The 27,783-nt window shown below is 36.0% G+C and overlaps 1 protein-coding gene across 4 annotated transcripts in view; it reads left to right on the top strand.

Moving 5' to 3' along the window:
* The window catches only part of LOC114876215 (calcium uptake protein 3, mitochondrial), a 37,858-nt gene extending 12,025 nt beyond the window's left edge, over positions 1 to 25,833 (top strand). Inside the window, exons 4-12 of one of the 4 annotated variants that reach the window (XM_029187445.2) lie at positions 16,197 to 16,244; positions 16,364 to 16,446; positions 17,709 to 17,777; positions 19,481 to 19,582; positions 20,386 to 20,514; positions 23,759 to 23,982; positions 24,462 to 24,619; positions 24,685 to 24,842; positions 25,279 to 25,833. In XM_029187445.2, the coding sequence (XP_029043278.1) occupies positions 16,197 to 16,244; positions 16,364 to 16,446; positions 17,709 to 17,777; positions 19,481 to 19,582; positions 20,386 to 20,514; positions 23,759 to 23,982; positions 24,462 to 24,619; positions 24,685 to 24,842; positions 25,279 to 25,347 (1,040 nt within the window). In that variant the 3' untranslated portion in view covers positions 25,348 to 25,833. The remainder of the gene's footprint in view (positions 1 to 16,196; positions 16,245 to 16,363; positions 16,447 to 17,708; positions 17,778 to 19,480; positions 19,583 to 20,385; positions 20,515 to 23,758; positions 23,983 to 24,461; positions 24,620 to 24,684; positions 24,843 to 25,278) is intronic. The other 3 variants (XM_029187446.2, XM_029187447.2, XM_029187448.2) reach the window with 3 other exon arrangements.
* The last annotated feature ends 1,950 nt before the right edge of the window (positions 25,834 to 27,783 follow it).

The raw sequence follows: 27,783 nt of genomic DNA, 5'->3' as shown, positions 1-27,783 counted from the left end.
AATAGTTAACTGCGGAATTTAGTTTTAAAAATCCCTCGCGAGATGCATAATTAAAATCAAGCAATGACGAATATCTATCTAATATATCAAAGAGAATAATCAAACTTTTTTTTATAAAATACATAGCAGTTTTATTGGTGATATAAAGGAAAAATACCACTAAATGACATTTTTATTACTTCTTATTAAAATTTGGAGTTTTTATATGTATGTAGTTTATTGTTTCCCCTTAGGGTTTACAAGGCGCTTATACATGACTGAAACATACCCTCTTCCACCCGCCCGCGCCCTGGCCATTTGACGACCGTTACATTCTAAATTCCCTTTTCCTACCTTTCCTACCAATTTGGAGTTTTTATAGTAAATGGTAATTTTTTATTTTGCACGACCAGTATACACGTCAACCGCACCGAAATAAAGTTTTGGATTGACGTGTATACACGTCGAATGCAGTTAAATGGTTAAACATTAGAGTCGTACGAGAATTCGAAAATGTCGGGTCGAGTTGGGTCTGCATTGTTTAGATCGGGTCCCATCAAGTTCGCGAAGGTACAGAGGGTGATCAAATTATTAGAGCCACTCGCATAAATGATGATTTTACATAAAAACGATTAATTCTTAAATGAAAACCTAGTTAAATGGAGTTTTTGTCGTTTTTTTATGATGTAATGATGCTTGTAACGTTATGATACACAATTGAAAAAAGTGAAAGTTCTTTACTGGCCTGGAAATTCTCCGGGCTTCAATCCCATCGAAAATTTGTGGAAATATTTATTATTAGTAATAAATGTCAATTGATTGAACGTTTGATAGAAGTATGGACCAGAAATAAAGCAATCAAAATGAATTGCTTAAAATGCATCGAAAGTATGTCGAAAAGAATTGAGACAGTAATTGCAGCAAAAGGCGGCGGTATAATCTTATACCATAAATGTACTTGTTTATTTTTATAAGTATTTTTCTGTACATTATTAGTAGAGGATTATAAAAACCTTAAAATTGTGGCTCTATTTCTACACAAACGAGAAAAACCCATTTTTCATACCATGGCTCTAATATGTAATTTGATCACCCACTGTATATGTATATGTAGGATGCCGACGGAAAAATGGCATTTTGTCTCAGGATCGTCTGTCAGACCCGTCAGTGGGGCTGACAATAAACGATTCCTGCCCCTGACACCTATCATACCGCAATTCGGAACTTCTATATATGTATTCGAACCGCATGCCGGGCGACCACTTGCGAGACTGTTACCGATCATCTCGCGGTCACCTAGCGGTCCCCGGCCCGAACAAAAGGCGTCCGGGGAGACAAAACCCTCTCGCCCCCTCGACTTAACGCCCACATATATGTGCGAGAACTCGAAAATTTGGAGTACCCGATATTTGGTCGGCTCACAGTGAATTAGATGCAATTTTTTATAAACACTTCCAATTCACGGTCATGCTGAATAAAATTTGTTCCGAAACACAGTGCCCGTATGGGGGGTCACGATTCGACTGAAATAATTCTCAACACGATCCAAGTATCGGATACCTGGAATTTTCAGGATCTCGTACATCTAAAAAAATCAAGAAATCAGTATGATTTTATAACATATAAACTGTTTTAAAATTGTATTAATTTCTTTTTAATCTATTTTCAAGACAACTATTAAATTGTTGTTATCCAAAATAATGTTTATCGTTGTAGATAATTTTATATTAGAAGGTATTTGTAATAACTATAGGTATTTATAGTTGTGAAAATTTTGAATGAATGAAACTGTTTTATGAAACATTATAACCATAGTCATGAAAGCATTACTATTTGTTTGTTTTTTTAATTTGACGTAGAACAAATAAAGAAACTAACATTATAAAATAAAAAATTTGTTCGTATTAGATTATTTACAAGAAATCTAGTTGGATAATAACTTTTGAGAAATTCAGTTATTAAATTTAGGATCTAAAGTACCTAACAAGTAAAAAACCAATAAATTAAGATACTCATCCCCATTATAATAAAACAGCAATAACGCGAACCAACGTTTTAGCATCAAAATTTATTCTTTCCCATTACTCTATTCTCCAATATATCTTCAAACACCGTGAAGAACATTCGGTACCACGTTAATTGCGCCACTCTGCATTTAATCGATTCAATTAGCATTTCATTATCCGTGCAAATTTGAAACGCACATAAAGTAAGGGTGACGTTACACAAGTGACCATATAGCATCGTGAAAAAAGAAATAGAATGGAACCCATTGAGGATGAAATTTAAAATTCTTCGACTTGCTTCATTAGAAATACTGGTATTGGATATATAACCCTCGAATGATGGAGCTGCAACAATTGTGCAAAAAAATATTGAAAGAAAATATTACAAGTAGAAAATTCAAATAATGTGGAGTAGTGGTGCTCAGCCTTTTTTTGAAGTACCTCTTATTATTGCAAAATAAAAAACTCTTTATTAATGATCGCGAGGCTATTTGACAAAAACAATAGTAAAATTTACCAGAAATACAAACATTTATTTTTTAGTAAATGAAATCACAAACATTCTAATAGTACTTATACAGCGTGTCGCGAAGAGATTTAAATAGTTAATAACTTATTTTATTGGTTATATTTTTTATTCATTGTTAGTTAATTATCATACTTCATACTATTATATAAAGAGACAGCGTTTGTTTGTATGTACAGAAAAATTTCAAAAACTACTTACCCGATTGATACCAAATTTTAACAGTAGCTTCCTTGCCTTCTCTGGAGTGACATAGGCTATATTATTTTAATAAACTGTGGAAACTATCACATTGAATTCTGCCTATCCGTGTGCGATCGTGACAACGTACGCGTTATGTAGTATGGGGTCGCCGCTTTTCTACTGTTTCTGCAGGCAGCAATACCTACTTTTCTGAAATACTAGAGATTGATCACCAAAAAATAATACAACAATTATTACTTCAAATTCTCGAATTTTCTATTTATGAGAGCGGGCGAAGCCGCGACGGGGATGCTAGTAAAGTATAAAACTTCAAGATTCTCTAATACGATATAGGTAATACTACATCCTTTAAGTGTCACTCATTTTCTCCATCGCATAGGCAAACTCTTTCGACGACATTTTCCATAGTGGAGTTTAATGTTTGTAACTGAATTCCTCTAATTTCTGTTCGAATAGTTCTTTCAGATACGCCCATAAAAAGAAAGCCGGGGCCGTTAATTGCGAAGACTGTAGCAGTCGATTAATAGCGGCTCTACGCGAAATGATTTTGTAAAATAATATTGTACGATTTTCGGTGATTGTGTACTACTAGACTTCTCCATGATATTATGTTTCCAGATTGTTGATTATAATTCCTGAAAAAATGATATAAATTATTCTATAAACAAAAAGGTTATAAAAATTATATTAAGAAATACAGAAGATAAATATAAGATTATATAAGAAACAGAAAAGAAAATATTCATAAAATAAATAAAACTAGGTACATTGTAAATGTAGCTAATGAGGTAGGCAAAATAAATTTATAATAAAATAATAGATATCTAATTATTTTTTGAAGAGCAAAACAAATTAAATTTCTTATTTTATATAGAATGCCTAACGTAGCCCTTGGCACTATTCCGCGTACCTCCGGTTGAGAGCCACTGATATGGAATATAAAATTAAATTTAAATTATCGTTGTTTCAGCGGTCCACCCTCTAATCGTAAGGGTTAATGCAATATTGTGAAAATTAATGGATAAGATTTATTTAAAATAGAAATGCTACCTAATGAAATTTTCAGTGTCTTCAATGTAATCGAAGGTGAAATTTTCAAAGGCTCCCAAGATTCTTACAAGAGCTCGCACGAACATTTCTGAGATCGGTAGAGCAATTAATCCCGCCACCCCATCGACGGACAAAATAACAGGGTCTTGTCGTTAACGAGTCACCGGTGCAGCTGGTTTCAGCTTCTTCCTGGCTTTTTGTGCGTTCACCGCACGTTTGTCGCGCTAATGGAAATGCAAATAATCGCGCACGCACGAAGCCAGTTTCACACTTCCCTCTAATAAACGAGCCACGTTGCTCTCTATGTTAATACCACTTTCTCTTTTTCTTACCTGCGTGTGATCCACGAACCAGATTTTTATGAACGAACACCTACTTGATCTACTCTAGTAGATCTTATAAATCTACCTTGCAGCCTTTGAATATTTTTAAAATTTTTATTGTATTTTTATCATTCCATTCACATATATTACAAAAACATAATCAAATAATATTCTTTGAATATCTCAGCAAAAGTCAATAGATTTCACATTAACCCTTTTGCAGATATTTGCAATTATTATTTTACTACATTATGATTAGACTACTAGTGTAGTATTATACAGTATAGGTAATAGATGTGTATATTATCATTCAACGGAAAAATAGATTATTGTTTGTCATTTTGTATTATGAATATTGATGGAACATTTATGTCCATCAACAAATAGCACAAGCATTAATTCTCTGTTTTTATATTGGAAAACAGATTTGAAATTTCTGTGCCAGAAATTATTTGAACATGATTTTATATAAACATATTTTGAACATACTTCTTGCACCAAGCTACAGATATTGTTATTTTCATATAACTTTAAGCTTTAAGTTGATATATCATAAGTGCTATTTCGCAACGCCGCTCTTATAATCTTTCCATTTCCTATGTCAAAAAATATTTTTTTCTTTACAATTAAACGTTATTCAATTTTACTTAGAATAAATTTCAATTTTTGAACAAAGTGTATGAGCCAAGAGAGCTTTGAAAGTTTGATTGCCCCGCGCCTCAGAAATCTTAATTCAGTTCTGTTATTTAGTAATACTTTTATGTAATACCGTTTGACGATAATACAACCGAATTATAATATTTATTTTGAAAAAGTAATACATTATTTAATTTTCCTTAAAGGAAGTATATTTAATGTTACACTAAAGGAAGCCGACTGCCGAAGATTGATATCCATTCACGAATAAATCCATTCATAGGATTTATAGGATTCACCTTCTTTGTTTACGAGGATGTCTCGACAAAATCCCGTATTAATTTCTACGGTAATCACGTTAAAACTCGCGTCTCACCGTGGCAGTGTTCACAATAGAACATGTCTAGAAGTAGCAACGAATGGAATTAGCTACGCCTCATAGCGTCCTAGGCATTTTTAGGCATCCCCTATCTTTTTCTCCTCGCGGCTCGAGAATGCCCAATAATTCAGAGTTTTAAAGGCATCCACGATGGGACACAGGATAGTCTCGTGTATCGAAAATTTTGATCACCCTCGAACACACCTCCCTCGCGTGCTTCGCTTTTGTGGCGAACGTAAAATCGATTTTATTATCCCATAAGCACTCTATAAAAATCCTTTCACGGGCTTCGAGAAAGGTGAAAAGTCTTACGAAGAAATTGGGTGGAAGGAAATGGTCAGAGTTATACATTTCGTTTCTTTTATCCTTGAATCGAGTATTTCGGATTAACTCCCTTGGATGAAGCTATTCGGGGAGGTCGGCAAACATCAGAAAAACCAGTACCACGTCCCTTCGATTAAAAACTACACCTTGGTACATTATCCTTTGGATTGTTCCGGATGTGATTCTGTGTGGAAATTGATTCGTTCTTAGAAGATATTAACACTACGAGTACGCCTTTTTCAAACCAACAGGGTGATCCATGTAACTAGAAGAAGTCATACCCCTTTTCTGGTTGCAAAATGTTCGAGTTATATTTTCAGAATAGTACCTTTTTCGTGAATGCCATTTTTTAAATTCTTAGCTATATTGAATGCTGTAGCAGATTTACAATAAATGTTTGCAAATAGGTAAAAAAAATTAAATTCTAGTGCCTAATGCTTTATCTAGGGGGAGCCTATTCACGGAAGTTGGTATTGTAACAGTTAGGGTTAAACTTCGCTTAGGAGCAGCATTTTTTAAACCTTTTTTTGCATGATCTGATTGTATTCAATAAATATATGTAGACTAAATGTAACGATTTCGAGTGTCGAAATTCCTTGTTTCAAAAGTTATGTATTATTAACTCTTTGCACTCGAAGTTTTTTTTCATTCATATTACCAGCAACTCGAAGCAATTAAACTTCAAATTCTAATTCATCGCTACTACTTTCAATATCACTATAATTTTCACAAATTTTTCTTTTATTTGCCATATCGGGGATATAAATATGAATTCAAAATATAAAAAAACAGATAAACTCGAATCTGATACACTCTACTGCTGAATAACAGGACTTAACTAAATGGCATCCAACTGCGGAATGCGGAATGTTGCTCAAACCGCAATTGTCTGCTGTTATCGAGAGCATAATAATCCGCTAGCCGCGACCGTTATTTTTCACCAAAAGCGAAATATCCTATAAATAGTTTTTACGATTTGTTTTTGTCCTTATGTTAAAAACTAAAAATTATTTGCATTGTCTCTGTAGCGGAGCCCTCGAGTTTGAAGACAAATTTTAAATGGCTCCGCTCCGGAGCCCTCGAGTGCAAAGGGTTAAAGTTTAGAATTTTTAGGGTACTGTTTGGCTAACTTAATCTTTCTAAGACTCTTTTGTTTGGTTCGTACGTGCTGTGTTGACGATGCGAAGTTCAATAGTGTTTTGTGAATTGAAGAAAGGAGGAACCGTTAAGGTGTTAATTTTGTTGATAACGCGACTTCTGATATTATGATCGTGACTCTTGACATTTCTCATTAACCCGCTTAGTGTATTTGGCTATTGTAGTAGCCATCAAGATATTATGCATATTAAGCATCATAGAAACCTATTTAATTGACGTAAGCGTATATCAGACTATCGCAGGATGCAAGAAGTGGGAGAACATCGCTATTCTAATATATACTATAAAGTATCGTTCGCGTTTACTTCGTGTTCGCATTTGTTTCACTTTTCAGTGTGCTTTGTCTCTTCTCTTTGGTTTTAAGTCGCTATGACACTTCAGTTTTTAAATGTTAAGGGTGAGATGGTGCCTCACACTATTGTTCTCATCACAGGGGATGGTGCCTGCCTGTTCCGGTCCCTCTTCTATCTCATGTATTACACTTGGCAAAATGGCTAGGGATGTGCGTGCGCTAACCGTGAGACATGTGGTGGACAACTGAGAGGAAAAAGACATTACGTTTGTCTTAGACGGTAAAAAATATGTTTGTAAGAGAGACAACAACATGTCTGTAAAAAACACCATGTCTGTGAGAGACACCATGTCTGTAAAAAATTCTGTGTCTGTAAGAGACTACCCGCGGCCCGCGGGGCGATGCCGCATCTGGGGTAATTACAAACGGGTTTTACCTTGTTTAAAATTATAGTACATGAAACCATGACTTTTAATAATTACAGGGTTTTTGCCTGACATTGGATAGTTGTGCTAAATTTAAATTGTTTATTACAATTAAAGGAAAGGTTATTGGAGTCATAGTGTATTTTGAGTAATTAAAGTAATTAAATACTGAAGCAAAGCACGAGTATTAAGCTACTTTTCGTAATAGTGAAATAGGCCTACTGGGGAAATCACTAACAAAAAAAGCGCATTCACAATAGAACCTCAAGAGTGATACGGAAATCTATTGGCGTTAAATGTAAATACACGCTATCACCTATTTGCGTGTCTTATTACACATGTCCTCCGGGGCGAAGCCCGGGTAAACGGCTAGTAGCAAATAAACATATGATGCCGTAGCGATGTTAATGTACGTACTGGACGGAAAACATAATTTAAATTCTATAAAAATTGCAGCGTATGTGATGAATTATTAATAAATACAATGACTATAGCACAGCTGTAACAAGTATTCAAAAAGAAAGAAACTGTCATTAAAAGAAAAAGGAACCAAGGATTTGAACCGTGGACCTTTAGATTGCGAGTTATGTGTTTAACCGCAGGGCTAACCGTTTATATCTGTGACACTTAACATCAGTTTATTACACTTCAAAATGTAAGAAGTAACTAACTTTAATTGTTCATATCCTTTAAACAATTAGCCGTCTGCCTCCAAAATGGGGTATACAGGGTGTCCCAGAAAGAATGTTAGTCCTTTAAGGGGATAATAGCTGGGGTCATTTTGAACAACATTTTCCTTTGCAGAAATGTTGTTTGAAGCTTCGTTTTTGAATTATTAGGGAAAACTACTGGTCAATCAGAACGTGTATAGCGCGCGAGCTCAGGGACGTGTATAGCCTTAACTACGAAAGCAGGGCTTTACCTTAGTTCCGAACGAACACTTTCGGCACCTCGCCGCCCCTGAGCCCGCGCGCTATGCGCGTTCTGATTGGCCAGTGTTTTTCCTTAATAATTCAAAAACGAAGCTTCAAACGACATTTTTGGAAACGAAAATGTTGTTCAGAATCACCCCAGCTACCACCCCCTTAAAGGACTAATACTCTTTCTGGGACACCCTGTAGACTTATTCAGCTCGACGAGCTCTACACGGTGGCAGAGTTTCATTAATAAGTGAACCTACACTTGGGTAGTTCCCCTCGTGAGTGCAGCTATGCGAAGCGTATAAATAGCATCTAAACAACTGAAAATCATCGGCGATATTCATTTTGTTAAAGTACCATAATTACTTCATATGATTGAATTATTTGAAGCGATTGTCAGTGTAAAAGAAATACAACTTATACTTTCATTACTTTTTCAGCTATTTAAAAACTGAAATGCTCGGTCAAACTTCGTTTTAGGGAGAATGCTCAGATATTAATTAAAATATTTCTAATGCTGAAACTCTTTGTTTCAGCAATAAAAAAATTAATAGGTTATATTTAAAACTTGGTTATTATAGTAGCCAAAGTCAGACAACACTCTCAGCATAAATTTTGTATTTTATATATTTAGATGCATCGGAGTGAAAGACTTCAGAGAAAAAATGAGATGTTGGTGGAAGAATTTTTATCGCGAATTGGCAATGGAAATGAATCAGACGTAGAAGATGTGGTATTAGAACTTACTTTTTCTGTGAAAAATGCAAAGTAAGCCTATACATTAGTCGTCAAAATAATTGTTTTAAAGATTTTCATCAGTCTTATAGAAGTAACCGTTCGAGGTAATCGTGTGTTTACAATTAAGCGAGTGTCTGAATCAGTCTCTTAGTAATACGAAGTGTTGTTCTACAAACAGATACTATACTGAAATTTACTTTTATAATTAAAAGAAAGATTAAAGAAAGGAAGAAAAGCAAGCCTTCGCTGTTGACCCATAGTGCGGCAGGCTATGACTGACCCTAAAGGATCAACTAAAAAGGTACCAACTAAACTCCGTTTGGCAAAGAAAGGCGATCGCTACGTTATCAATAATGGATTACGTAAAAAAAGACTAATTTCAGCATCCATAACTAGCAGAAATAGATATGACAATAGAGGAGATTGATTTAGGTAACCCCACAGATAGTAGTGCTTCACGGCATTCAAAAGCGGAACAGCATGGAGCTGGTAGCATCAGCTCTCCATCTAATGTAAACACCAACAAATAGTTAACGGACATTCCTCTATCAAATTCGTTTGAGATTCTTGCTGTTGAGAATAATTAAATGTCAGATGTCGCACAAGATACGCAATCGAAGCCGCCGCCAATATTTATTGAAGCTCAAATGATAGAACCACTACGAAAACTTCTTGAAGAGGCAGTTTGCAACGAATACACCTTAAAACAATTACACAATAATGAAGTCAAAATACAGATTAATACGCCGCCAGGCTATAGAGAGGTAATCAAAGTTCTAAGAGAAAAAAACGCTAATTACCATACGTAACAATTTAAAAAAGACAGGAGTTATAAGGTAGTTCTCAGAGGCATTCACCCAAAAACTGACTTAAATGATATTAAAACTCAATTAGAACAGTTAAACAAGAAAATCCGCTCAATAACCAACATGGTACAATACGATACAAAAAAACCGCTCTCTCTATTTATGATTGAGCTCGAACCACAAAGCAATAATAGAGAAATTTATAGTAGCACGAGGGTATTAAATGCGATCATTACTTTTAAACCACCCAGGTCCTCAATGCAGCAGATGCCAATCCTTTGGCCATACTAAACATTATTATAATAAAACTCCCGCCTGCGTCAGATGTGCTAAAAATCACCTCACTAATGACTGCCCAATAAAGAGTCGCACCGACATTGTTGAATGTTTTAATTGTCAAGGCAATCATCCTACCAGCTACAAAGGCTGTAGTGTTAGAAAGCAATTGCAACAGAAACTTTTCCCTCAGCTCAGACGCAAATTAAGCTCAGCGCATACCAAGCTCAGCCAAATACAGGTACTGCCACCACAATTCAAGATGCTGAACACTATAATCAAGCTTCTGTAAAATCATATGCATGGATAACTAGCGGTGCTTAAACAAAAATAAACTCGCTGCCATAAAATGACTTCATCAACAACGTTGAAACCAGTACTACCGGGGATACATGTGAAATTAAAAAGCTACTTGCTTCATCAGTTATAAATACAGAAATTCTAATAAACATGCACAACGAGCAAATGAATCTGCTAAAACAACAAATACAACAATTCAACGCTATGCAAGACCTCATAACAAAACTCATGCTCAAGAAAAATCGCAATGAATCATAAACTAACTCTTGTAGTTTGAAATGCCAACGGACTAGCTAAACGCATACAAGAGCTCAACGCTTAAAAAAAATTAGTGCAAACTAAGATAAAAAGGAGAAACATGGCCTATCTTACAGGTACAAACTCAAAACTGAATCCAAGGAACAAACTTCTACTATACAAGACCATTATCAAACAATCTGCTAGCAAATAACTTATATCGCACATCTATCCCGAGAAGACTGAGTAAGAAGCACTCCGGCGATCTGACCAACTAGGTCCTAGCTACTAGAACATCCAAGTTTACAGAGAGACGTATCTAACTCGAAGGTATGGATCACTAGGAAAATACCTTCAAGCTATAGCCGTGTGAAGTTGACCACCCAATATTAAAAAATTAAAAATTTTCTTTTTGCAAACGATTGCCCATTAATGCTCTGTTGGAATTTTCGTTTGCCCCCTTTTAAATATAAAATTATAAGTATAGGTTTTATTAACCCTACGTGCCTAAACTAATTATAAACGGTAATTATAAAATGAATAAAACGGATTCGTCGCAAATTCGTCGCAGGGCACGTCTATTCCCCATAGGTCGTTGTCGTCAACTGATTGTCGATTTTTTATGATCAGACGCGTCGCGGACCCCCTGCGACCCTCTGCCATCAGCAGTGGGATTCAAAATATTCTGAAACGCGTCTTTTATTTCCTACATAAACAAATCAATATTGGAAAATTCAAAATTTTCTTTTTGGAAACATTTGCCCACGAATACCTCGTTGAAATTTCCTCCCTCCAGTTAAAGAAATCATGCGCAATTAAATTTAAGAAAGATATTATTTTCACTCTCGTTTATGAGTTCCCCCACCATCTTACATTGAAAATGGCATTGGTCATTACACTGCTTTTTGCAAAACAGTAACTGGATCATGGAAAGAACATAATGATCTAAAATTTAAAGCAGATATAATTCCAAATGGATCCCTATCAAACTTGTTAGCGTCAGCACGTGTGCAAGAGTTGACACGTGGCAGGGTCAATGCATCTATCGACACCCCGAGCCATATGTCTGTCATCGGACTTGGGCCGGCGTTAGTTGATACTTGAGGTGCGACGAATTCTAAGAGTCGCGGATGTTTTGTTTATGGAACGGCGATAGAGAGTTCGATCGAGTGATATAACTCCGGAGCCTCCTCCGCCTCGCGCTGAAAGCACCCCTCACCGGGGGAGTCAGAGTTCCCCAGCCGACACCGGGAGTCGCACCCGCCCGCCCCCGAGTCCAACCGGGGTCCGGGCTCCTTTCGTCCGGGGTGGAAGGGTACACCGCGACCCCTCCCAACCCACAAAAACACCCCCGTAAAATTTTCTTCCCAGGAGGCGGGAGCGCACGCTACACTACCCCGCCCCGCATCCGTCGCGCCGGGGGGGTAAACAGCGAACGCCGCCATCGCCCCCCCGCAACCCTTGCGGTGGCGGATTCCAGCGTCGTCGCGGCCCACATCCGCGTCCTCTTCGAGCGGGATCGTATCTTTCGCGATCCCGCTCGGACCTCTCCTTGGGGGCCATGACCTCCTCGCAAAAGGAGGTCACCGCCCTCCACTCTGTCTCGCCGGCAAGCATCTGTCTTACGACGCCAGCCGGCGAGAGGTCCTCTCCGATCTACACCGTCAGGGCATGGCGGGCCACCGCAAACACTGGGCACTCCGCCAGCGTGTGCTGTGCGCTGTCCCGCGCCGCCCCGCAGAGCCAACACCGGGGGGACCACTCCCCCCAGTGGCTATCGAGATACAGGCCGAGGTACCGAAGACCCCGGCCGATCACGATCCGGCACCCGTCGATCTCGAGCCAGAGCTGGGCCGGAGGGGCTACCCCACGCCGAGGCTCGAAGTACCACATGGCCTCGGTCTTGTGGGAGTCCAGCGCCAGACCCAGCCCCCGGATCACTTCTCGCACTATGGCGACCCCCACCTCGACACGGCGGCAGGTCCTTAACCAGTCCCGCCCGGTGGCCAGCAGGAAGTAATCGTCTGCGAATACTGTGGCCCACACCCCGGGCGGGAGGTTCACCCGCAGCGCCGCGTCGTACCCCAGGTTCCATAAGGGGGGGCCCAGTACGGACCCCTGGGGCACTCCGCGGTCGACCTCCCTCCGGTGCTGTGCACCGCCCCGGCCCGTGTACTGGATCCACCTGCCATCCAGGAAGACTCCGATGATCCTCTGCAGATACGGGGAGACGTTGTGATGAACCAACGCCCCCCGTATAGTCCCATGGGGCAGGGTGTTGAACGCGTTTGTGACGTCCAAAGAGACGCTCAGCGCCACCCCACCCCGAGACGTGACCGACTCTGCGACCCTCGCGGAACCCAAACTGGGTGTCAGCCAGATCGGGGCCAACGCTCGACAGGTGGTGGACGAGGCGGTTGGCGATGACACGCTCGAAGAGTTTTTCCACCTCGTCCAACAGCACAATGGGCCGGTACGCAGAGGGAGAATCTGCGGGTCGTCCGTCCTTTCGGAGGAGGACCAGCCGCCCCTCCCTCCATATCGAGGGGAACATCCCCTACTCTAACGCGGCGCTGAAGAGGCGGCACAGCCTCGGGCCCAGGACGCCGGACGCGATAACCCAGGCGCGGCCCTGGAAGGTGTTCTTGGCCCCGAGCCTTCTGACGGGATTGTCCAGCTCCTCCTCTGTGACCCCCAGGTCGGCGGACCAGGCGACGGGCTCCGCCGGCCCTTGCCGGTGGCGGGGGTGCGACGTTCCCCCGGAACGGGGGAAGAGCGTGTCTATTACCCGCGTCAGCAGCTGGGCGTCCAGGCTCTCCGAGACCTGGGACGCCCGTGCGCAGAGCGTGCCCATGACCATCCGGTAAGGGCGCCCCCACGGGTCCTCGTCCAGAGAGCCCTGGAGCTCCTCCCACGCCCGGGATTTCGCGTCCCTGATGGCCTGCCTCAGGGCTACCACGAAGACCTGGTATGTGCCCCTCAGCAGATCTTCCCTCGCCGGGTCGCGGACCCGAGCTCTTCGGGCGCGCTGCCACTGGCGCTGGGCGTGCTGACACTCGGATCAGAGATCCGCAATGTCGCCCGACCACCAGTACACCGCCCCCCGGGGGGGCAGGTGCGGGGCCCGGGGCATGGCGGTGTCGCATATTGCGGTCATCGTCTCCCGGAACCACTTGGCCTCCCCCTCAACGTCCGCGACCGGCCAGGCCACGACGAGGCCTGTGGCCATCAGCATGTCCTTGTCCAGCCTCCTCAGCACCCAGCGACGCAGTGGCGGGCCCCGCGCCGACCGGGGGGGCGAAGTAATCGAAGCTGATGTATTGCTCAGCGTCTCCCTCGCTGCCACTCTCCAATTTTGCACCCTACGCCCGGCCACAGGGGACGCCCAGCCCAGATCCACAATGGATTCACCCTAAGCCCGAACGCAGGTGCTGGCGGAGCCCCTGTTCAGGAGCAGGAGCTCCGCGCCAGCCGCCCAGAGCAGTACCGCCCCTCCTCTCGCGCCGGTCCTCGGGGACCCCCAGGCTTCGGCCTTGGAGTTGAAATCCCCGAGGACCAACGTCGGCCGGGTGTGGGAGCTAACCACGACGCTCCCCGCCCGGTCCAGAAACTCCTCGAACCGCTCCAGGGACCAGCTGGGCGGCGCGTACACGCCCACCACTGCGACGCCCCCCCCCCCCCCCATCAACGGCCACGAAGCCCCGCCCCCGTGCTAAGACATCGGCGGGCGAGGGGACGTGCCGGCCCCCCAGGACGATGGCGACGGAGCCCGCCGCGTTGCCGAACCAGTTGGGCCGGTCCAGGACGCGGTACGGCTCCGACACTACCGCAACCTCAATCCGCCACTCGGCCAGGGTTTGGAGCAAAAGGTCCTGCGCCCCAGCCGAGTGGTTGGTGTTGGCCTGGAGGAACGGACCCTTAGGCCCCATTGCGCGCCGTGCCCGCCGCCGCCTCCACAGCTGCCCCCGCCCACGCCTCGGTCTCCTGGCGGTGGTCCTCCTGGATTTTTGCCATCCTGTCGGCGATGAACGAGCCGGAGGAGGCCGTAGGGCGGGAAGGCGCGCGAGTCCCAGCCGCCCCCGAACCCTTAATTGTAATGATTCAATTATTAATTTCAATTAAATCGTTCATTTACTTTTCAATTAAATCATTCGATTAAATTCAATTAATCGTTTCATTGCCATATGTTTGTTTTTTTAAGATTACTGCATTGCTTTACTCGTGATTTCCCCTGCGAGAATATCGTAGCTGAGGTATCCGACGTAGGAGACAACGAGGATAGTTTGCCGTAGGAGACAATTACACAGTGGTTCCGCTATTGTCGGGAAATGATAGTAGGCCACATTTGCAAAATGCAAGCGGGCAAGCTAAAATTAAGCGGGATCAGTGAAGCAAGATCTGTAATCATACATGTAATTTAGATACTATTGTATTTTAAATATTTACAATTATGTACAACTACTATTGTAGGCGTTTAGTGGAGGGGAGAGGGTTTCGTCTCCCCGAACGCCTTGAGTTCGGGCTGGGGACCGCTAGGTGGCGGCGAGATGATCAGTGTGTTCTCTCGCAAGCGCTCGCTCGGCATGCCGTTCGAATATATGTATATAAGTTCCGAATAACGGTACGATAGGTGTGTGGGGCAGGGATCGTCTGTTGTGAGTCCCACTGACGAGTCTGACAGACAGTTCCGAGGAGTCCGCGCGCGAACCTTTCCGACTGGAGAAGGTCGTCGGTACGTGTTGTCCTCCCCCTTTTAAGGTGTGCCTGTCTAGCAGGTCAGAAATCCGCCCTCCACAGTGCCAGATTTTGTGTCGCCTCACACCCACAAGTGTTTACAAAACTTGCAATATACATAATATAAGTAGGGCAAGCACTTCGCATGGTCGAGGAGACCATCGACCAAACAATAAACAATGATGAATGATCGCAGCAATATTTTGATTGATCGCATCCTCCTAATTAAAGAAAATGTTGCTGCGGGCAACGAGATCCATACGGACTCATTAAAAAATTATTTATTATTATATATGCAGGAGTAAAATTTTCTAGAAACGTTGCGTCAGTTGTAGAATGCGTCGACATTCCACATCGACGTTACTATTCTGTTTCCCTGAAATTCTCGGTACAAATTGGCTAATACTTCTTTAAAAATTGAATACTCGATAAGGAACAATATTAAACTGTAAATTTATTCCAATAAAGAACTATGAAACCCTTTTATAGTCGTTTTTATCACAATTTAAGCTTTGAATTAGTATAATGTAAGTAGTATTGCATGGAACTCTTATGTTATCAAATAATGTCAGACGTTTTTATTTCATTTATTATTTTTTAAGATTTATAAAATCATTTTTTTCCATAACTTTACTTAGAAAAACAACAAAAACCATTTTGTATTATATTTCTTTATACTGTTATTGGTTTATATAAAAAATTAATCTAATATTTTGTTAACTTATGAATTATGCAAAGGACGCGTATTAAAATTAACATATTATTGGGTAATATACAAAATAAAATATAAAAATTGCTATATTTAGTAAAACATGATAAATTTTTGAAAAATTATGTAATAGCATAATAGATAATAATTTATTTTCATTTGTTTCGTTTCTAGGAATCATTTCTTACACGGAGTATTTGTTTCTCTTGTCCATCCTGATCAGTGAGTATACATTCATTTTGTCATTTATTAAAAGTAACTTAAGATACTGTGTCCGTAGAAAGAACTAAATTATTATTATGTCGAAAATAAGCACGAAACGAAGAGGAATTTTCTTTCAGAACCGAAGTCAGGTTTTCACATCGCGTTTAACATGTTCGACACCGATGGGAATGGACGCGTGGACAAAACCGAGTTTCTTGTGGTAAGATGATTGTTTTTATTCTTTTGTGTGCATGAGTTTACTTTGTCCACAAATTTTTAGAAGTTGTTTTAAGTAGCTGTATAAACACGTTCATATCTATTTCACTGAAATGGTTAAAATAAAGTACCCCTATTTTATCTTTTATCGTTTCATAGAAGTTTAATACATATAAAAATTAAGATTCAAATTGTAGCAACAAATCAAAGATGAGCAATTTAAAGAATTTATTGTGAATACGCTTTTTGAATAATTTGTCTTGGTATTTTGTTATACCCAGTTATTTATAGCATGCATTTAAAGTAAAATGTTAAAGAATTTTAATCAAATGCATCATTTACAGTTTTATAGTAAATCATACTTTGATTTCACTTCAAAATGAATTTATTCATAAACCAATGATACAACATGAAATAAAACAAAAAAATGGTATATGGCACAATTTTAAAACTCCAGTGACATGAAAGATATATAAAATTAGTGACATTTACTAATAACTGATATGTAGTTTTTATTTAACAACCAGTACCTCCAGATTTTCATGAAACTTTATCGTTATTGTTTGATTTGTTTTATATTTATCCTTATATTTAAAAAATGTTGAAAAAACTTAAAATTGTTAACCTTTTATAATAAACAATAAATCAATTCATTTCACTGATTGATGTAATTAATATAAATATATACATGATATAATCAAAGAACAGTTTTAATTTGAATTATTTAAAAGTTTATAAAAGTATTCAATAGATAGAAAAAGAAACAAATAATAAAATATGATATTAATATAAAAAATATGTTCCTTTAAAAAAACATAATTTTGTTACTCTATGATATTTCTAATAATATTTAAAATGAGCTAAAAATTGAAATTAATATTAAATTTGACAAAAAATACTATCTTAATTATATAAAATTCCTGCTATATAATCTGCTGTAAAAAATAATTTCTCACAAATATAATTTATTATGAAGATATCAAATAAAAATTTTGTTCTAAAAAAGAACTTCATAATTTTCCCATTCTTATTTGTAATTGAATTTATATCGGAAATGCAATTTAACGAAACAATAAACATATTGCACAGCATTTATCATAAAGTTGAACGCAAACACAGTGGCACCGAGCACGTGGCAACAAGAAAATGTAACTAAAAATACAACGACGAGAAGAGGCTCGTGTGATTCGATGCACGATGAAAAATGAGTTCAGTGAAAGAATGAGAATTTTTCAATTTGCACGGTTGCGTTTGTAATTTTCACAGATCCGACGGTTACTCACTGTCAGTGGCAACTTGAAGAATCGAGAACTCGACGATGAAACGGAACGTGCAGTGAGTTTAAATATATTCATGGAAAAAAAAGAACAGAAAAGGGCGATCGAACGGAGAGTACAGCTTCAATTATTATCGACTCTTTAATCGCTTGCAAGTCGTAATCAGACCATGACGGCTGTACGCTTTTGACATCTAACGAACTTGCTTAACAGTATTTGTCGATTTACTCTTTCCTCGATGTTTTAACTTGTTCTATTCAGAACGGGAATATCGAAATATCCATTAATAATTTTTATGCTTATTTTTAATAATTTCCAATCGAGAATATTAGAATAACCATGGGGCTTTTTAATTATCCTAACTCATTCATTAATTTTGCTTTATAATATAGTTTTAACTTCCAAATTTTCATTACACATATTTTGAGATTAGCGAGAGGATAAAAAGAAATTACATTTAACTTAAAAAACTTCGAAATACTGATAATGAGATGAATTTATCGTAACTAACCCTTGTCATTTAAAAACATTAAATATCAAATTCTTTTTATTATACGAAATAAATAAAATAAAATTTGCATTATAGAAAATATTGTATAATTAATGTAATTAATTATATATATTAAGTTTCAACTTAGTAGTAGTAACTTAACTCTTTCCGTTTCAGATTGTTTAATATTTAGAAACAAATTCTTCTGGCACAAAATATTATTTATAACTGCCATAAAAACTATCCTGTCAAAAAACGGGTTTCCACCATAGGCATACAAATCAGACGACGTGGCACTTGCCACTAACAGGGTTAAAAGAGTTAATGTAAATGAAAAATTTTCAATTTAACATAATTTATTGTGAGATGTACTAGTCTTCTTTCAGAACTTTTTAATAAATATGAGCATATGTTGCTCCCTTTTGTTTCCCAATTTTTATTTTATTGTATTTATCTTAAAATATGTAAAAATTTATATAGCTATCTTTATGTTAAAACCATGCATCAAGGTAAAAAAGGGTTTGCGTTAGGATAATTAAAAAGGATGTAATTACATTAACATTTCTAAATGTTAATTAAAATCGAACGAAATTTTTTTTGTAATTCGTTCAACTTATAAATCGAAAAGTTTGATCATGTTATTTGTTGTTTTATAATTATGGATGTTATTTTTATGTTGCTGCAACATTTTAACAAAATGATAAGTATCTTTAACCTTCGAACGGCACGGCGGACCACGGAGAGAGCCATGGTTTTAATTTAAATTTCTATTTTCTACATTTTATACTGGTGGTTTTTTTTTTAATTATTCCTACAATATATGAAACCCTTTCGTTTTAAAAACATACATTTAACTTTAGATAAAAATTCTTGTATGTGTTTTGTAAGTTTGGGTCACGATTGACCTAGGCCCCGCTGTTCAAGGGTTAATGCTAATTTTCCATAACAATATTTTTGCTTTAAAATTTGTAATTACTAATTTTAAATTTTATTTTCTATTGTTAAGCAGTCATTAATTTTTCTTTTATTCATTTCGAAATTAATCTTCTTGTACATTTTAATGCTTGAAATTGTTTCTTCTTTCTTGGGCTGTTTTCTTTTGTTACATATCACAAGTTTGTCTAATTTTTCATTTGCGTTTTCGCTTAATCACTTCGTTTCACGAAAGCTTTTATTTTGGTGTAATGCAGTATCTTTTAATTTGATTAATTTCATTTAATTAGTTGTTAATTGAATTATTATTTGTTGATACTTTCTTTTCGATGTATCAGTTGAATTCTATAATTACACCGAACCGAGAGGTCAATTTCAAACGGAAACTTCGTAACAACCATGAAGAGATTAAGGAACAAGAGATTGTCTCTAGATCCTACGTAAGTTTTCGTTATGTCAAATGTACACGCGTTTGGTTTTTCTTTAGAGTGCACTTTTTATTTGCAACTTATACTTAATTAGGTATAATTAAAATTACATTATTATAAATTACACTATTTCGTATATTTCGTTGTAATTCGAGTTTATAAAGGTCGCTAGTATATATTTTAATATTTAATTGAATTATTACAAATTTCCATTTTTCATACTCGGTAATTTAATCAGTTTATGATTTACCAGTTTTATTTACTTATTGTTATTACCATCGTAATTTGTACAATTGAAGAAAATTTTAATTTATTAGGGTGAACTGGATAAAATAACAAAATATAAAACCTAATCGGAACTCTCTTTAATAAATTGCCGAGTAAAATATTGAAATTGATGTAAAGTAGAAAACTTTTTAACATGATTAAAGATTTAACAAATTTGAATGTTTAATAAAGATATTTAAAAACAAAACTAATTTTATAATAATATTCTAAAGTACAGGGTAAGTATATAAATTCAGCTTCCACAAAATTCGAACCTAATATTGTTTCATCAAGAAGCGAATATAATAAGTTGGCACATAAACATATCACAGTAAAATACAATACACGTGTGCCATCCATTAATATTAATCTTTGCCATGCTAACCCTCTTGCCATTTATTTCAGACCCATAACTTTGGATGCTGAAATCATTGCTGCCATTTTGCCTCTCTGTTATGCAAATCCACTTGTATGTTTTGTTACAAAAATTTTATGTTTAGCTACAATTAAGAAATGTTAATAATTTATATTGTTTTCGATTCGTGTAGATGGAAAAAGTCTTTAGCCATGCTTGGAGAGGTCGTCATGGTACAGAAACTAAAGAAAAATTGGACCTTTTAACCGAAAGACAAACAACCCCTGAAGAGATTCAAGTTCAATACATCGATGATGATCAGGTAGGCAAAATTATTTTATCGTAAGTATACATGTTAAGATTAGGATTACAGATTCGTTAATAAAAATATGAATTCATTATTAAATTATGTTTTCCTGATTTCCTCTGTTTAACAAATTGTCATATGTTTATTGTTAGTGTTACGTCCCGACAAAGAAAAATTCTATTATCTCCGACTTCAAGTTACGAAAGCGTTAGCAATCATGAAATCAGTTCATTGACTGACCTCCTTAGAGTCACCAGCGTCAACAAATTCTTTCTTCTTCTCGAAACGTTGCGCCGAAAATATGTGCCAACGCACCAACATTCCAATAGGTCAATATGCTAGTGAACTCTTCTCTCAACCCATGCAAAATCAGCATTTTCAGCCATAATAAAAAACCGATTTCGGGCAATAGCGAGCACAGTCGTCCATACAGTCGCGAGGTGCGCGGTCTCTCTGTCCGAGGAACGCCTGGTATTTCGGAATACTTCGAGCAGAGTTTCGTGAATAACAGTATCACGCGAAAAGACTCAGTTTTTAACCGACTTCGAAAAGGAGGAGGTTACTCAATTCGATCAGTATGTTTTTTTTTTTACCGATTGCTCCGAGGTGGATGGACTAATCGGAACGAAACCTTTTGTATCTTATAGGGTATGTCTTCCGATTGGTCTCATTAAAAAAAATTTTTCTTTTTTTCATTGTTATTGCAAAATACAAGAAATTTTTAATCTCAACATAGGACGATTTCAATGACCCTTTAATATGTTGTCGGGGGCATGATTCTGAACAACTTTTTCATTATGCATAATTAACGAAAAGCTTTAGTTTCCGAGATATTCGTGAAAAACTATTGTCACTACTCATTGTTAGTGTACAATAATTTAGTGTCTCTACCGGTGTATGAGTCAGCATGCACTCGCGGATTCACTACTGTTTCTTGTATACATGTATACTCTCCAAGGCATGTACATTGAGTTGCATTGAACTTGTCGCAGTGAAGTTGGCTCCAGATTTACTGACACATTCACGCCGCGTCGGTGAGACGATGGGCGAGATCAACTCACCGACGCGGCCTGAATGTGTCAGTAAATCTGGAGCCAACTTCACTGCGACAAGTTCATTGCAACTCAGTGTACACTGAGTCCCATTGAAGTTGGCTACAAATTCACTAACGCATTCACGCCGTGTCGGTGAGCCGATGGCGAGTTCGGTTCACCGACGCTGCGGCGTGAATGTGTTAGTGAACTTCTCGCAGTGAAGTTGGCTACTAATCAGCTCACCAACGCAACGCTGCGTGAATGCGTTAGTGAATTTGTAGCCAACTTCACTGCGACAAGTTCAATGCAACTCATCGTACATATGAACCGATTACGATGAAACCTTTCACATCTAATAAGAGATATTTCCGCGATATCTCACTTGCAAAAGTTTATGCAATTTGTTATTGTTAATAACTATTGTTATAACTTGTATGGAACTTGTTATCGTTAAAAACTATCGTTATTGCAATTAACCAATAAGAACGGTAAACCACCTTACGGTATCCTATAAATACTGCTCGTTCCACTAAAAAGTGTGAAATAAAATAATTTTTAACAAAAAATACAACCGACTTCGAAATGCACTAAAAAGTATGAAATAATTTCTACTTCATTTATACAAATACTCAACAGCTATTAATAAAACCTATTTACTCGTTAAATAGTATACTAAATACATTTCAACCTTTTCGGAGTCGGTGCAAACTTAAAAATACCCGAATATACGATGCTACCAATAATGGTTTGATAGGTTGTCGATGCCTGAACTAGAATCTTCCTAGTAAAAGAAAAGTTTTTAATTTTGCGCCGCCTCCGAAAAGGTTGAAATGTATTTAGTATACTATTTAACGAGTAAATAGGTTTTATTAATAACTGTTGGGTATTTGTATAAATGAAGTAGAAATTATTTCATACTTTTTAGTGCATTTCAAAGTCGGTTGTATTTTTTGTTAAAAATTATTTTATCCCCGTTAAAGAAAGACTCCAGTTTCAAATCATTTACCGATAGAACCGTTAGTGTAAAGACATTTAGACTCATTGTTAGTGTAAACCCATAGTTTCGATTAATAATTATCAAGAATATTGTTCCATCATCCGTGCGTCGAGAGGAAGAGAGAGAGAAGGCACCAATCTATCAAATTCGTTAACCGTTTCTGTTCATCCGGTGAGTCCCAACCAAAATCTGTATACATACTCTGTCCTAAGTTGTTAAGAAAATGTAATATCTTTTGGTCACGCATCATACTATCATACTTGTATTCTCGTCCGGAAAGTATAACAATTCGACTTTGTAACAAATCATTTCTTTTGGGATAATATATATCATAGTTATTTATTCAATTTTGGTAATTATTTGATGCGTATTCCCAAACCCTATATCCAACGAACGAGAGACTTGTATAAGCCTAGACCGAATTCGAATCCCATAATACTTTTCCTTCACAAAAGAAGGTGTTTAAGCGTTGCGTCTAAACTACCGCAGAGTAGTCACCTACCAACTACGCCTACTCCGCACGTAACATTAGATATATAGATAAGAAAAATATACTTTTGAAAATATTTATATTATATTTCAATTATATCAAATGTTTACTTATTTTTAGTTTAAGGTAAATGAGAATGGTTTTATAAAAAAAGTTGGAATTTCTAATATTTTTTTTGTAATATTTGCTTAATAAATAGTGTAATTTAGTAATTGTTGTTATCAAGTAGAATGTTATAAAACTTTTCATTTTACTATTTTCTCGAGAATAATTTCTATTAATTATGAATGGTAACAGTATATAAGAAAGCAGATTAAATTAATTTTATTCATTTCTAACCGACTTCGAAAAAGGCGGAGTTTACTCAATTCGATCAGTATAATTTTTTGTTTTTTTTTTTGTGTACGCTGATTACTCCGAGATAAATAGACCAATCGGAACGAAACCTTTTGCATCTTGTAGAATATTCCCCCCAATTGGTCCCGTAAACAAATATTTTGCATTTTTATAAGAATAAAATAAAATATAATATTTTGAAGTCGATTGTATTTTTTGTTAAAAATTATTTTATTATATAGAATTTTCGATTCGACGACTAAAATTTGAACATATTCCTTTTCTTTTTTCTAATAATAAAAAAAAGAATTATACATTTATTTAGTATTTCTATTAATATTAAACTTTTGTCATTTATAAATTAAAAATATTATAACCGATCATAATAATATTTTTTTGCAGGGTTTGCAACGTCGACATGCAGTAGATACATCTTTAATGATACACTTCTTTGGAAAAGACGGCAATAACGAGCTGAAATACGAAGACTTTAAACGTTTCATGGAAAACTTACAACAGGAAGTTCTAGAACTTGAGTTTCACGAATTTAGTAAAGGAAGAGATACTATTTCCGAGTTAGATTTTGCCAAGATTCTGTTAAGATATACTCAACTCGTTACTGACGAGTAAGTCAGTATTGAAAGTATACAAAAGTTTTCAAAAAATATTATTTACCATCGATAAAATTAATAAATACATTAATTTTATTAATCAAAAAGAAATGGGCGTGCTGCAGTTTCGCAGTACCTATGTACGAGCTATACCTGTAATAAAATATTAAAATATTTTGCAATTTTTCAGTCAAAAAGAATGATTTGTAATCTCGTAATTAGGAAAAAATACAGCCGTCATTAAATAGTCGATCAGTTTAAATTAATATTTACAATTATTCTCATTATTAGAAAGTCATTTGTGGCGCTTATGTAATTATAATGATAATAATTTTCCATAAATTTCTGATGAAACAGAAAAGATGTAGATTAACAAATACATATATGCTTTACAAATGTTCATTTTAACCGAATTAAAAATATGAAATATGTAAACGTTAGAATCTTGTATAATTGATTGATCTCTGATTATTTTACGTATTCTCTGCTTACAGATGCGATAAGTACTTGGATAGAATACTACAGAATCCAGATCTTCAGACGGGTATCGGATTCGAAGAGTTCAGACGATTCTATCAATTTTTAAATAATCTCGATGATTTTGCAATCGCTATGCGAATGTATACACTGGCTGATCATCCGATATCAAAAGGTTTTAAAGGATACCATTTTCTAAAAAGAACTTAGATGTTAACAATTATTTTTCTTATCTTTCAGATGAATTTCAACGAGCTGTGAAAATATGCACGGGAAGCATACTTTCAAATCATATTATTGACACTGTATTTGCACTTTTCGACGATGACGGTGATGGTCAATTATCTTATCAAGAATTTATTGCAATAATGAAGGATCGTCTTCGTAGAGGTTTTAAGGTATAAAAACATTATTTTATTGTATTTAACAAGGTTCAAGACATTACTTCTTAAAAAATTTAGTTTTAAATAATTAATTTTATCAGAGTAATTGTGCTGATATACTTGATAATAATTTTCAGTATTACTTTATTATTATTATTATTATTATTAACATTGGAACTACCAAACCAATTAAAATGACTGGCTTCATGTTTTTTATTTTAAATTATAAATTTTATCAAGGTATTCTTGTTGAAATTGTATGTTGACTGTTACCATTAAAAAATAAATGTATACATTAAATTATGTTATATCCTCTATATCATTTTTCATATCATTTTTAACTTAAAAATAAAAGTGCATCAAACTTCGATAGTTCTAGTGTTAAAATCCGTTCATACATCAATATAGTTTTTAATACACTTTCATATTTTCATATTCTTGTATGTTACAGTCTCAACAACGACACAAACGTTTCCAAGCATTTACTTCCTGTGTGAAACAAGAAATGAAGTCGCGTTAATTAACAATAAATGTACCAAAAAAAATGAAACTAGGAATAATTGCATAAAGCATCGTAAAGTGCCATTTAGACTCCATTGGTTTCTTTGAAGTCTTACAGAAATTATATTTAATCTCTATTTCATTAATTTCAATATAACAACAGCACAATTATTATATAGAAAGAATCTCTGTGCTTTTCCTATGTACATTTGTTTCGTTACCATTTTATATTCATGTGATTACTATGTTTTGGTTTCTACAAAGAACATGGATAAGCTAGTCCTAGCATTTATGCATAAATATTACTAACTTGATAAGTATTCGTTGAAACTTATTATCTTATTAATGAGTGTTATATATAATGTATTTATTTTTAAAGTGATATTAATATGCCTGAGATTTTATATACTTAATTTAAACAGCTATTTCATTATAAAAAAAATCATTATTGACTTGTAAATATTGTTTTGATATTCTACAATAATAAATGTATTTTCTTTCCGTATTATACAGAGTAAATCAAAGTATTGCAAACTATTATCTCGGAAACTATAACTATCGATCTAATTTTTTTTTTTTTTTTCTTAATGTTCTTAATAGTTAACCATTTATGGCAAAAGGAATATTGAAAGAGTGAATGGAGGCGTTGAAGAAGAACGAAAACAGACGTATTTTGCCTTAAAATTCATTTTATAAAATATTGGAAATTACGACCATTTACTTGTATTATATAGATAAAATATACCTAACAATCAGTTAGATTTAATTCTAAATTATATTGTGGCTTGGTGCAAAAAGTGGTAATATCGTATTTTTACAAAAATAAGGTAAACCCAGTATCAATTTTACAAACAGTAGTATATTCTGTATAAAAAATAACAATTAAAAATTTTATTTAGAAATGACTATAATGGCATTTGTACATGCCAATGTCAGAGTTTTTTATAAAATAAACTTACATCTTTTTTTTTAACCGTAATAACATAAGCTTTAATTCTTTCTTTTTGTGATAGATACGAAATTTGAAACAGCAGAAATTTCTGTGTCAGAAATTATATGAATATGAATTTTTTAACATATGTTTAACTACTAATGTCTCAACTTTATAAACATTGACATTGGTACTTCTTGCACCATGTCACAGATATAGAATTAATTCCAATTAGTTATGTATAAAAAGAAAAAGAAAATTGTGGGAATCATAGATTTTATGAATTATGCAACTATCTAAGCACATTTAGATCATAATTAAGAGTCTTTCAAATGATCAGCATTTTTCATCGATACTTTATCAATTGTTAATCTTTTAAATAGTAGCAATACGTTAATTTCTTTTCTCACACGTCCAATAATATTAATAATAATTAATTATACTGCACATTAATGCTTACATTACAAAATGTTCCACTCTTCCTATATATATGTACCACTAATGTCCCAGTAATTGTTGTTTGTTATCACTCATCGCACTGATTACCGTCTGGTGGTCTCATGAATTGAGCCAACGAAAAGAGACATTCCATTATGTGTACCTACAACTTGACATCAAACGAACTTTATCAAGGAGAATGAGAGGGCAAAAAAGCTTCCTAGTTCCAGAATAACAAGCATCGTCTAGGAATGCATTAAGCGGCGTAGTTGAAAGCTCGACAGATTAATTGCTAAAATGACTCTAAGATGATAATTTAAAGTATGCATACCTTAGAATGATTTTACCACAATAATTCAAAGTAATTGTAATAGATATTATATTTTTGTAAAATTTTGTTTTGTAGAAATTTGGAGATTGTTATTAGAAAATTATTATTTTCAAAGACATAATGTTACATAAGAAAATAGTAATGGATACTATTTTTTATCAAATTTTATTTTATTTTACATTTTACTAAAATTTCAAATTTGTTGTTAATAATTATTAGTATTTATCAAAAAAATTATTATTCTAATAATACTGTAATGGCAGTATTATTTCCTTGGAAAATATTATGATAGACATTACTTTGCATTAAATTTTATTTTATGAAAATTGAAAAATTATTATCACTTGCTTGGAAAGTATATTAAAAGCAGTAATATAATTATAAATATCCTACTTGATACCTTACAAAATTAATATAATATTGATGCTACTTAGAATTCTCCTGAAATTTTTTTTCTCAATTATTTAATCATACTATATTTGTGGATCTACAAACCACTTGACATGTTGAACAATTTAAATAAATCTTCTAATTATTTTGTATGAAACATCCGTTTCAAGTGGCGCGCTTGAATCGATGAATTTAATTTGATACAGAAAATTCCAAAGACAACAAAAAAGCGTAAATGTCAAGCAAGAAATTATAATCAAAGACAACTGACAGATTAGAGACACGCGTAAGTTCGCTAAAGTCGAAGCTTGTTGTCAAACTTAAACACTGTTTCAGTATTTACAAGTAAGTTTCGTTTCAGATGT

Source organism: Osmia bicornis, chromosome 2, assembly GCF_907164935.1.
Source record: "Osmia bicornis bicornis chromosome 2, iOsmBic2.1, whole genome shotgun sequence".
NCBI lineage: Eukaryota > Metazoa > Arthropoda > Insecta > Hymenoptera > Megachilidae > Osmia > Osmia bicornis.
Note: the sequence above shows the minus strand (reverse complement) of the source record. Positions and strands in the feature narration are given on the sequence as shown.